Consider the following 12,561-nt stretch of genomic DNA (forward strand, 5'->3'; position numbering starts at 1 on the left):
GTTTGGGAAGCTGCCGCTTGTAAGCCCTAGGTTTATATAACTTCGTAAGTGGGGAGTGGGGAGGGGGGTATAAGCAGAATGAAAAAAACCCTTTTCGAAATGAGCTACAGCAGTGTTTAACAAAATACTTTTTTCATATGCTGGTTTTTAATTAAGCTTTAAAACATCATAATACATCGAAAACATTCATTTTAAACTAGAGGGGGGCTTATAATCAGGGGCTTATATTCGGGGGCTTGTAATCGGAATACTTTATTTACAGGTAGATTGGCCTATAACCATAAGGGCTTTTAAGTGGGAGGGCTTGCAAGCAGCAGTTTAAGGTATTCTGTAATTCACTCTTCCTGGGGGTAAAGATAAGTGCACAGCTTCCTTCCCCTAGTGCTAATGAAAGCAAAAAAGGGCATATCATTCAGGAAAGGAGCTGTCCTCAAGATAACTGCCTCATTCATCACAAAAATTCTCACAGTGTCTGCAAAGTTATAAAGTGAAAGATTGTGGGAATATAGGGAAACAAGAACAATGTTTTCTAGGATCCAGTGCTGGCCACCAGTAACTCTAACCCAGTTCCTACTCTACAGTCTTCATGTACATCCCTTTAAATGTCGTTGAATCTAAGACTGAAGACTGATAAAATCAAACAATGGTGTATTTTTGAGATGTTAAAAATTTATATAAAGGCATTAAAATGTAAACATTCATCATAATGAGCTTCATTAATCATAAACTGTATCCTTGATGCAAAGCTGGAAACTGAAATCTTATCTTATTATGAATCCTATGTTTGATTCTCGCAAAAGTGTAAAACATGACCATAAGCACTTTTGATTTTTAGACTGTATCTTAATATCTCTTGGTGTAAAACTCAAAATAACTAACTTGTTGTAAAGAAAAAAATATGTAAATAGCCTGAAACAAGAGGACACCTTTACATGACCTACTCTTTTCCTACACTACATAGAAACAGTGGAGATTTAAGCTGACAAATTCCACTAAGCAATGTCTGTGTAGCTGGCTAAATTAAAAATTGGCTAATAAGACCCCACCCTTCCCTGTGCTAATTTAAAGCATATTTGGATTTTAAGGGGATGAGAGGCACATTTATAGAGGGGGGGGGGGGGGGGGAATACTGGCATAATAAAGCAGGGGTAGGTTTCCTTGCCACGAAAATAGTTGGAAGATGCAAATATCCAACTTGAATCTAAGATATTTTTCTCAGAGGAGAAATTATTAAGAGGTTGATAGAAATGTCTGTTTTCTCAAGCTCATATATTAATAGTATCAATTAAATGTCATTGAAACACTGAAACAGTGTGTAGATAAAAAGTTTTTGCTTCTTAAGATTTCTGTGATGCCACAAATTCTGGATAATCGATATAGCCATCTTTGTTAAGGTCATCTTCATCTAAAATCTGATCTATCATGTGTCCCATTTCATCATCAGTGTAATGTGGGTTTTTACCATCGCCATCTTCATCATGATAATGCGTCATTGCATTCATGAGTTCTATACCATCCAATTTGTTGTTGTGGTCATAGTCATGTAGTTTAAAGTAGTGGAATTGTAAATCTTCATCAGACATTTGTTCATCCTTGAGATCAATCTCATCCTTTAGATGCTCCTTAATATGGCTGCAACATGAAAATAAATAAATAAGCAAATATAAGAAATAAATAAATAAATTCATTACTACAGTCAAACCTCCAGCAATGCCCACCTCTCTTCAATGGCCACTTTTTTTTGCCCCGGTGGACAGTCCATATGTTCCCTCTTATTTCAACCTCTCTAAAACAGCCACCTCTCCACAAGGCAATGGCCACTAAAGTGCATTCCAAACTACCAAAATAACCTCTCACAGTTCAAATATATGCTCTTTCATAATATTATATTCACTTACAGGTAATGTCCAGTTCCTCAGTAACTGATGAACAGTGCATACAAAACCCCATTATTTATTGGAAAAGGTCACGAAACTTGATCCATGCCGTGCGTCATTAATCTCTGTTTCTGTTTTATTGATATAAAGTCGCACCTCAATTATCCAGACTCATTGGGACTAGACGCAATAGTCCGGATAATTGAGGGTGCAGATAATCGAAAATATGAATATTAATGAAGAACAAAACTGTTTAAATAAAGCAACATTTAATCATGAAACAACACCTTTACAAATTGTTTGGAAAACAATATGGTCTACTGTATATCTTGAACCACTCAACTCTGAGCCAATCAGAACTCATTTGAGTGTTCTCCATTAGTTACAATGCGAGCAAGTGCTGCTTTTGCTCTTTAAAAGCAAAACAAACTCACTTTTGACTGCACTTTTCAATGCTATAGTTTTAAAAAGAATATTGCTATGGATCTTGATCATGACTAATAAATATTCACGACAAAATTGGGACTAGAGAAAAAGTCCGGATAATCGAGAAATCCGGGTAATCGAGGTACAGATAATTGAGGTTTGACTGTATTTTGATTTTGTTACGTATTTACGTCATGCCACATTAACTATTTTTTGAAGTTGAAATGTTGAACCCCAAGAAAAAAGCGGGTGTCATACACACCACTACCTCCCCATAACAGCCACCTCTCTGCAATGACCACTTCCCTCTGTCCCCAAGGTGGCCATTGTGGGGAGGTTCAACTATAACTATATGAAAAAAATTTCAGCATATAGCATTGCTGTATAGTATACTATTTAGGTGATATAGCATTGTTGTATAAAGGTGAAACAATTATGGCGAGCCAAAATACAGCAAGTAAAACTACAGTGACACCTCACACAAAAACAATGTAACGGTTATCATTCCTGAGTGCATCATTGAGTTATAAAAGAATGCAGGAATTTTTAAAAATTTTAGAAAAGTGCAAAGAAAAGTGTAAGAAACAGCAAAACACTTTTGCAGCTCTCAAGTTTAGGCAATTGCTTGCACGTTGTATAATGTCAAAGTATAAAAAAATTAGTGTGATCCAAATGATTCAGGGGGTTACAGAAAACCTGTTAAGCTGGTCTTCTGGACTAAAAGTATAGACATTGTGAGATGTTCAGTGTTTTTTTCAGGTGTTACTTGTACTCTATTTGCTACTAGTCACTGCAGTTGCACAAAAGTTATGAATAAATAGTAATCTCTTCCTATTGGCCGAACGCAAGGGCCTTACAGGGGAATATTGGTCTAAGTGAGGTCCGTACAGAAATGACCGAGGGCCAATGTTCCCCAGAAAAGTTCAAGCAAGCTAGGTTAGTCAGTAGTTTATAATAATAATTGCACTCCATGGAAGTTGCAAATTTTGAATTTGCCTGCTTTTGAAAACAAAATATACACAGCTTAGACCACTTCCATGAAAACGGTCTGAATAGCAAAGTCCCACCCAGTAAAGAACCAATCAGACTACCTTGCCATATAATAATACTACAGCATTAATACACTTTATGCCATGAAATTAAAAAAAAAGGAAAAAGTTATAGCAAAATTTACAATATGATATGAAGGTAACTCAAAATCTTCCATTTACAACAACTCAAATTGTTGTAATTGAAATGACCTAGAACTAGAAATATTGCCTACTGATACAAATTGGCCAAATATATCTAAATTAGCTCAAAGTAATTCTCGTATGTACACGTGTATTCAAAAAGCTCTCTGGATTATACCATTTAGTCCTAAAGCTGATTTCGTCGGTTGCAACCCGAACTAAAAGAGAAGCAAGTGAACTAAAACTCAATTCGTTAAGTTAACTTATCAGTAATTAACTCTATGAATCGGTGGCTGAGATAACTAAGGCATAAGCGTAAATATTATTTAAGCTTACTCTAGCCTAAAATACTTCGTACTTACTCTTTGTCGTGTGTGACTTTTGAATCGTGTAAAGGGTTGTGTTTCCCTCCAGCTTGACTGTCGTCAGAAACAACAAAGCAGAAAAGGGTAAAGAAAGCTACAAGTCCACATGCACATCGAATCGACGACATTTTCATGGCACTACAAATTGTGAATAAAAATTATTTTTCGTTCACGAGTAATCTCGATTCTCCAAACAAAAGTAAGGCGCGGTTCCCAATTCCCAAGACGGAAGTTGACACCAGCCCCTCTCTACTCAATCGTTTGGCCTGGGCACAGGTATCGCAAACTTGGAACGGCCAACCATAAAATCAGTGGAATTCCGGAGTCCGAAATTATTGAAATTGAAAAAAAAAAAAAACAAAAAAAACAAAAAAAAAAAAAACAGAAATGTTATTGTTGTTTGCTTTACTTCAAACAAAAACTGTAACTGTAAAAACATGGCTAGTTTTGATCAACCTCCTACTGTATGTGGCCCGGTTGTGCAAAAAGTGGATAACGCCATCCATTGGATAAATCATTATCCAGTCAGGGTTAGTGATTTTTCGGGTTGACAGACTTATCGTAAATCCTTGGGCGCGGTCCATTGGAGCAGAAATTCCGGTTTGAATTTCCGAAATTTTCGTATGCCGAACGGAACGGTATTTCCCAGGTGTCACGAAAACTCAGACCCCGAAAACTCAGACCTCAGACCCATCGAAATGAAAAACTCAGTTGTTATCACCTGAATTGCTCTACGGTCACGCAATGTTAATAGGCAACAGCCACGATGGGGCGTAAAGATAAAAACACGTCACAGAAAAAAAAAACACGTAAAAAGTCAACACGTAAAAAACACGTAAAGGTCGAACCGATTGAACCGCCATGTCTGGTCTCAAAATGCGAGCGAACGAACACTGAAAATTGGCGTGAAGGCCCCGCCACGAGGCAGATTTAATAATTAACTAAACCAGGCGGTATCATGAAAAAAAAAAAAATAATAAATAAATAAATAAATAAATAAAAATAGAAGTGTTTGGTTTGAAACTTACTGTTTCCTGTAAGAAATATTCACTATTCCCGTCAAGTTATAAGTTGGTTCGCAGACATGGCTATTTCAATGTACTCTTTTTTCCTTTTTTTTTCTAAATTTTGTTAATTTCTGCGGACTGCGTTCCGACAGTCACGCAACGCACATAAAGTCAAAAAGCAGATTGCGATGAAATCTCCGTGTTTTCACTTTAGGCTCAAACGAGTATGTTTCAGAGAACAACACTTTTTTTTTTTGCTGCATACGATTGCATAATAAAGGTCTGTTTTGAAAAACAGTGTCGGCTGCTGTTCGGTTTCTGTGATATCCAGAATAATCAAGGTCTCGGCAAGGGTTATCAGCCTCAGCCTTCCGCCTCGGCTGATAACCCCTACCTCGACCTTGATTATTCTGAATATCACAAAAACCTCATCTAATAATTGTTTATTGATTGGTTGATGGTAAAGATTACTCTTATCGGTAATCCCTCTCAAGTTATTTTTAGATCATCCCTGGCTTAAAAAATCCTAGAAGGGTGTGGAGATAGCTAATCATATATGACGCGGAAATACTCGAGACAATCCTCAATTGCATTTCCATACCCATGGAATGTTTCATAAATACTCCGCACCTCGGCGACTGGAAATGCGATGAAACACTGTCATAGTCTTCTTTACAATGAAAGCGTCCGAGCTGGATGTTCACGAAAAAAGTAAGAAAACAGGGCGCTTTGAATAACACCACACTGCGAGCCCTCCCCCTACCAAAAAAAATATATGTATAGCACCCTTTCAAGACTCTGAATTCCTTACTGTAAACATCAAGCCGCTAAAAATTTTGCGGGGAGAGGAACAGGAGTGAACCGAGTTGCTTTACTAATAAGAGACTACTTTTCTCCCTACAACAGATTCCATCCTTAACCAGCATATACCCCAACAAACAAAAGTGGATACCAGCGTTTTTTGTTAAGAATATAAATCAAAGTAGCTGCAATTAAATTATAATAGAATAAGAGTTTTCTGTAAGTATAGTAGATACAGTATTTGAAATACTAACTAGTAATATGTATCGTGTGGTAGTTTGCTTCCATCTTTTACGAGAGGCTCAATAATATAATTACATTTGCTTTTAGAGGATAATTTGTTTTTTGAGTACAATAAAAACGCAAATGAAATCCAACGGATCTTTTGGTATTTCTGAAATGCAATAAAATATTTGTTTTGGGGAGTAATAAAATATACGCTAATCTTAAAAAAGGCAACGCAAAAACATCGTTTTTCTTGTAAAGAATGATGAAATAAAAACAAAAATGCCAATCGTAGTATGATTTCATACATCAACTATTTACAAAAAAAAAAAAAAGACTGAAATACGCTATATTACAATTTGGTTATCATAGAGATGTCATTCATTATTGCCATGGAAATCATAGTGACGTCATTCATCGTTGTCAGGGTGATCATGATGACGTCACTCATCTTGATCTTTCGTTTGAATTCAAAGACATGCAGTGTCGCGAGAGACTCACTGGCTTGCAGCCCTTGCTTCTTTTGATGAGCTGTCTGCAGCAGCTCCATCCTTTATTCACCACATACTCTCCAAGATGGCGCGTCACAATGCAAGTTCTCGTTTTCATGGCTGCACGAGGAAGAAACAGCTGACATCTGCTGCAGCGGACCTCCTCGAGTTGTCTTGTCAGCGTACGTAGGCACTGGGAAAGACTTTTGATCTTGTCCTCGTGGACGCGCAAGTTCTCGCGGACGCGCGCGGAATCTTGTATCGCGCGTTGGTAAACGACGCGGAACGTGGATTGATCCAAGGCATTAAAGAGTCCAGGTTTCTTGTCTAGCGCCCAGTCTAAATCTGCAATACCAGTTTTCTCTAAGCATCTGTGCTCAATTAAAAGACGACTAGACTCGGGAAAATTGTTCTCAGTTCCTTCTTCATTCCATAGAACGACTATTCTGAGCTTGTCTCCTTCCTTGAAAACACTGTTTTTTGTCCCAAGCTCCAGAATTGATGAAACAAACTCCGAATCAACAATGCTTCGCCTGAACAGTGGAGAAATAGCAAAGACTTTCCACTGAGTGGCAAAATGCTCGGCGGCCTTGCTCAACAATTCCTCCACGCCCAGGAAATTCGCATTTTGGATCGTATTGAAGATTTCATGAGCTTCAAAGAGCGCGCCATCTGCAATACCCGAGTACATGAAGTGCAATATGGGCTCTGTATTTCCAGGCGCTGGGAGGTGAATGGAAATCAAGTCCATGGTTGTCTCGCGGTAAACGCCGCAAAGCAAAGCTCGGAAATACTGACTTCTGAGAACGAGGTACTCGGTGTGGCAATAAAACCGTTCAGAATTGAAGCAAATAATTTTGTCAGCATGTTCCGGTTGATTCACGAACTGCAACGCGGCTTCTCCGTCCACTACGTTAAATGTTCCAGATTCGCTCCGTTCCGTGATAACGACGCGGTTTTGAAGCACGTGGACCTTGAGCCCGAAAGCGGAAAGCTGGGACATTAAACTGTTCAGTGCATCTTTCATTTCACATACAAGCTGGCCATTGGGAATGTCCTCTCCTGGTTTTGAATCCTCCATCGTACAGTTGTCTCCAAAGCCTGCTTCAAACAGTTCAGGAAACCTTCCCCAAATGAAAGTGACCTCGTGACTCGTAGCGCACCACTTCTTATAAACATATTGTGCGACATTTCGTTAAGATCGAAAGCGTGAGAATTCATCTATTGTAATAACGAAAAACTCGGGCGTGGTTCATTCAAAAGTATTATTAAATTCAGAAAGCCTGGAAAAAAACACTGGGGCACCAACATAACTGCGTGAACACCCACGTCCGGTCCACACTAGTCCGGAAGAATTTGAAAACATGTTTCAGCCTGAAAACACATCAAATGTTTCTGTCTACACAGGAATTTAAAAACGCAACAATCACCGGTCATTCTGCATTTGAGTTTGAGGAAAACTCTGTCGGAAATCACATGAATATCAGTTACGCAATCGTTTTCGAAAAGCTCCATTTTCAAAATGTTTTCCGCCAACACAAAACGGAAAGCCGTTGTTTTTAAATTCGTCCGGTTTGAAGACCGTTTTCGAAAAGCTCCGTTTTCGTGACGGATTAGAGTGGACGGTAGGCTTAATCGCAGAAATTAAGCTGTGTTTTCAAATTTCTCCGGCGTCAGTGAGAAAACAGACAAGGTTAAACGAAGCGAAGCCGTGCCAGACAAGTACATTGCGCTGCTATCAATAAACAATTTTTTCCATTACGCTCAAACTGAAGTGAAATTTTTAAACTTGTTTTCTCAACCCCTTTCAGAATAGAAATCTGTTTCGTACGTGTAACGGTGTTTTTCCCTGTGTATACTGTTCAAATACTACAGGGGACTCCAAGGTTTTCTCTCCGATGCTTTAAAACGCTATTTTAGGCAATGTAGGTTAAGTTTGAGCTGCGCTATGAAATTTCCTTAAGTCTTTCCGATTTTATTAGGGCGTTAAGTCCATTTCCCAAAAACCTTAGGCTTTATCGCCTTTCCGAAAATCATAGCCGACCTTTTTTCGATATATTTATCACTCCGAAAAGAAAAGGCGTTAAATTTCTCATATCACGAAGGCTCGAGGCGACAATTTTCTTAAGAAAATTGGAGGGGATTAAAGGACTTCCGAACAGATACTTTATCAAAATGGTGCATTGGGTACCCTTGTGTATACTGTTCAATTAGGTAAGGTAAATGTGAAGGTGAATTAATCAACATGACACGAGCGTGGGACAAAGAAAAATTCTGAGTCCCCGACAGGAATCGAACCCATGACCTCCCGAACACCGGGCGTGCGCTCTATCCACTGAGCTACGAGAACTCATGGAGACCAAGGTCATTTAACTGAGTTCATATATGATAGGTGTCCAGCATACTGCTAGGATCAACGCTATCGAATTCATCGTGAGTAGTGATAAGTTAATAAAGATGGTGAATTTTAAGCTCGGTAATGAAATGTGAAGGTGAATTAATCAACATGACACGAGCGTGGGATAAAGAAAAGGTAAGGTAAAGTCTGCATGCGAGCCAAGTGGCCCATCACGCCGAAGCTTATTTCCAGTTTCTGTAGCATGAAGCGACTAGGAGTATTTCTACTCCCCCCTGGAAGAGACGCTAGTCCATCGCAGGGTTACACCCCAGCATTAAATTCGCCGGTACCCATTTATACACCTGGGTAGAGAGAGGCACTGTGAGAGTAAAGTGTCTTGCCCAAAAGCACAACACAATGTCCCCGGCCAGGGCTCGAACCAGGACCGCGCGATCCAGATATGAGCGCACTAACCATGAGGCCACCGCGCCTCCAAAGAGATAGAAATAAGTGTGTTAATTAGAGCGGTTTTTAATTGAATGTCGTAAAACCACAACCAAACCAATTACAAACCAGTTAGACTACTCAGTCAATCTCAAACCGTAGTAAAACCAAAACCACAACCAAAGTAATTGCCTGATTACTTTCAAAACTCAAATGAAAACCGCTCTATTTAGCAAAAGGAATAACGCACTGTTGAATGTGAAGAAATAAACAGACTTTATTAAAAGTTTAGGGTCTGTGTGGGGTTCAACTGAAAGCTGACAATAGACCATATTTGTAATCTCGGTATTGGACTGCAACTAGCTTGCAATTGAGGCTAATGCAGGAAGTCTTTTCAAATGTACATGACATTAATTTCTTCTTAATGATATTCCCCCACATGAGCCTCTATTGCAAGCTAGTTTCAGTCCAATCCCAAGAATACGAATATGGCCTGTTGGTCCAATTTTAGACAACAAATGATGCTTTTTCAACTGACAACTGAGATCTAAGACGTGTAAACATTACTGATAGTTGAGAAATGCAATGAAATTTGCACCGATGGCTGAGGCTATAGCACCCCTATCTAGAACCTCTATTTTAAAAAGCTTTCTTACAAACGCTGGAGATTGATCAAGTTCAGGGGTTTCATCAAGGGCCAGCACCAGGCAAATTGACAGGCTGTGAGGGTGATTTTGCTCGCCTGGTTTGATCATTAAGAGGAAAGTTTCTGTTATATTAGAAGTCCACAGTTCAAATAGTTTTGCCCACCTGTGAAAACCTGTTGCCCTCCTGCTGAAAACGTTAATGAAACCCCTGATCAAGACGTTCAAGCTAAGAAGGGCGTGTTCAGCTCAGATCCTATACAATAGAACATGTCACTGTTCTGTGAAATGTAACCAAGCGTTTGCATGGAAACGAGGTTTGGGTCCACTTTATTATGATAGAGATGAGAAACTAGTTAGTGTGATAACAGCATAATTTACATTCGAAAAGTAACAAATTGTGTTTCACAACAAAGTCAACTCTAGCCTTGTCTCTGTTGAAAGGCGTGACCACCAAGCATGGAAATCCAAATTGGGCCATTTGAACTTGCTTAGAAAGATTGAGATTTGGTTTAGTAAGTGAGGGGGAACCTTAATTTTCATTCTTTGACAACACTTGGGGATTCAATGGATTTTTGACCCTAAAAATTGGAACATAGCTTCCTGAGTAAACCATTTGTAATTGACCTACAAAATACTCAAGCTTTGCTTTGATAGTGGTATTTGAAATGTTTGGGCTGGTACATAAACATGACCAGTTTAATATAGTCAATTTCCAGGTTAAAAGGACCAGTGTTGTGGTCTGCTAATGTGAAACCAACTGTGCGTATTCTTGGAAAATACATCTGTTGATCTTGTAAGTATCCCGCATTGGTTAGAACAAACTTTGTGAATGGCAGCTGTCAAGAGATGCAAATTCAAAAGGGTTAGAAACTTGGACATAACTGCGTCATGGGAAAATGTTATTGTGCTGATGCAGGCAGGAATGATTTTTGTTTTTTGTTAGTTGACTAGCTGGTGACAAATGACAACAAAAGTCACTGGATGGAAAGTGTAGTGACCAAAGAAATCTAGTTAACCCAGCTACATTAGCCACTCACTGAGACAAATTCAGGACTGCAAATAACAGTCAGCCATCAGAAAATAGCCGACTGAAATTGGCTAATGACAAAATCCAAGCTATGGCCTAACACTATGAACAGTGGATTTTTCTTCTTTTCTTTATTTTTCAGATTAATTGACAACTACATTAGGCAAATTGGCCATATTCCAACTTTCTTAACATATATGCTCCTTGTCTGGAATGTGGTTTGGTATAAGTTGTAACAAAAGGGGCCTCAAGATTGAATTATGAGTATGAATTTTGAATTTTAAACCAGTGACATTTCCAGAGCCCTCGCTCTTCATGTTTATGTTGATTTTATGTAAAGAGGGTACCTCAGGGAATGAGATGGGTATGTGACGAGATAATGTGAAGCCTGCAAACTAGAATTAGAAAATCTTGCTTGTACTCAATCTTGTAATCATACTCAAATTTAAAGTCCCCTTATTATGAATCAAAAGTGTTAAATATTAATGGAACTAAAGAATAATGTCACATCACATGCAATATCCATTTTGTTCAGCCAAGGCAACACAGAGATGTCATCAAAAATGTGCCTTCAAAAAAATAGTTATTTGCAGCCCTGCAATTCTCTTACAACATAGAGATGAGGTCTATCTTACCCTCACTATCTCCCAGTATGGTCCTCCTCTTGTGTGAAAAAAAGACTGATGTATATCGTCATCCCTGATGCCCTTTGTCTGAACATTAAGTGTATAGGTTCTACCGTCTCCTCTTAATCTTACAACAATACCATCATAATCTGCTACTTCATTTGCTGTCACATCTCCTTTCCTATCCTGGATAACAAGAAGAGAAAGACACAATTTAATGTATGATGTAATGTTTTTTCTTTTAAAGAGCACAGTCTAGCTTTGACTCATGCAGCCCCTTAGGAAAGAGAGGAGTGACTTGCCTTTTTTACTTTCTTTCTTTACTTGAAAACCGCAAAAATGATAACCTTAACCCATCTTACGTATGGAGAGGTTAACTTCTGCGGTCTCCTTTACAACAGTCAAGGCCAAGTTCCCCCAAATAGCAAGTACAGAATTGCAAGCACGTGTAACGTGGTATATGGTTTGGTTGAGAAGAATGGGACAATAGGACTCCCCGGGTAAACTAGCTTACTTATAGACTCAATCAATGGAAGTCAGCCTTTACAAAAACACTGTCCACTTCCCGGTACATTAATTTTCATAGCTCAAAATCAAGAGTTGTTGAGAAAATGGAAATAACTCATGGCTCAGAATTCCACCTTGGGTACCAGGGCAGCCCAGGCCCGCCCAGGCCCCCACTCGGGTGCTTTCCAGTTTGTACCTTAATCATGAAAATTATGTAACCTTGAGCTTAAATTTTGCATACAGTACTAGATGCGCCACAAAACTTACCCTTTGTGGCTGTGATCTGATAGAGCACATACCACTGTATTTAACATTCGTGGCTGCGGGTAATTCAGTAGAAATATTCCCTTTAAACACAGCTTTTCCGCCTGGACTTCGTACAAACTCGGCTGTAGATTTGCCACCAAACTGCTCATCTGTGATAAGCGTCCATTGCTCCAGGGTTTCCTTATTTCTAAAGTTCCACAAAACTTCTGAATACTTGAAATTCGCCATAGGATCCGGAAACAGGGTTTTCACGACAGTTTTTACAGCTGGTTTTTGGAAAAAACCTTTGACTCCTTTGATAATACCTCCTCCAGACGCCATGTTGAATTTTGTCCTGATAC

General features: G+C 38.9%; 3 protein-coding genes across 3 annotated transcripts; all 3 read right to left on the reverse strand.

Annotated features, from left to right (window-relative positions):
* Positions 1-631: 631 nt before the first annotated feature.
* LOC110065069 (multiple coagulation factor deficiency protein 2 homolog) lies at positions 632-4,051 on the reverse strand. The gene is made up of 2 exons (XM_020772178.2): positions 3,838-4,051; positions 632-1,632 (listed from the first exon to the last, which is right to left on the reverse strand). The coding sequence occupies exons 1-2, from the start codon at positions 3,972-3,974 to the stop codon at positions 1,338-1,340; spliced, it is 432 nt and encodes a 143-aa protein (XP_020627837.1). The 5' UTR covers positions 3,975-4,051; the 3' UTR covers positions 632-1,337.
* Positions 4,052-6,189: 2,138 nt separating this feature from the next.
* Positions 6,190-7,547, reverse strand: LOC110064970 (uncharacterized). Its single transcript, XM_020772072.2, has one exon. It carries the CDS (start codon positions 7,443-7,445, stop codon positions 6,321-6,323), a length of 1,125 nt encoding a protein of 374 aa, XP_020627731.1. The 5' UTR covers positions 7,446-7,547; the 3' UTR covers positions 6,190-6,320.
* A 1,851-nt stretch (positions 7,548-9,398) lies between these two features.
* Positions 9,399-12,512, reverse strand: LOC110064968 (complex I intermediate-associated protein 30, mitochondrial-like). The gene is made up of 3 exons (XM_089291817.1): positions 12,253-12,512; positions 11,456-11,632; positions 9,399-10,629 (listed from the first exon to the last, which is right to left on the reverse strand). The coding sequence occupies exons 1-3, from the start codon at positions 12,367-12,369 to the stop codon at positions 10,429-10,431; spliced, it is 495 nt and encodes a 164-aa protein (XP_089147943.1). The 5' UTR covers positions 12,370-12,512; the 3' UTR covers positions 9,399-10,428.
* Positions 12,513-12,561: the final 49 nt, after the last annotated feature.

Source organism: Orbicella faveolata, unplaced genomic scaffold (assembly GCF_042242905.1).
Source record: "Orbicella faveolata isolate gen_17 unplaced genomic scaffold, um_ofav_v1 contig_24, whole genome shotgun sequence".
Taxonomy (NCBI): Eukaryota; Metazoa; Cnidaria; class Anthozoa; order Scleractinia; family Merulinidae; genus Orbicella; species Orbicella faveolata.

What these genes read in the sequence shown, in the direction of transcription:
- LOC110065069 (XM_020772178.2), bottom strand. Translation starts at nt 3,974, where the DNA reads ATGAAAATGTCGTCGATTCGATGTGCATGTGGACTTGTAGCTTTCTTT. An exon ending in AAAGTCACACACGACAAAGA is followed by an intron (nt 1,633 to 3,837) that starts GTAAGTACGAAG and finishes TTCATGTTGCAG; the next exon opens with CCATATTAAGGAGCATCTAA.
- LOC110064970 (XM_020772072.2), bottom strand. Translation starts at nt 7,445, where the DNA reads ATGGAGGATTCAAAACCAGGAGAGGACATTCCCAATGGCCAGCTTGTA.
- LOC110064968 (XM_089291817.1), bottom strand. Translation starts at nt 12,369, where the DNA reads ATGAGCAGTTTGGTGGCAAATCTACAGCCGAGTTTGTACGAAGTCCAG. An exon ending in CACGAATGTTAAATACAGTG is followed by an intron (nt 11,633 to 12,252) that starts GTATGTGCTCTA and finishes CTTGTTATCCAG; the next exon opens with GATAGGAAAGGAGATGTGAC. An exon ending in CATACTGGGAGATAGTGAGG is followed by an intron (nt 10,630 to 11,455) that starts GTAAGATAGACC and finishes ATCTCTTGACAG; the next exon opens with CTGCCATTCACAAAGTTTGT.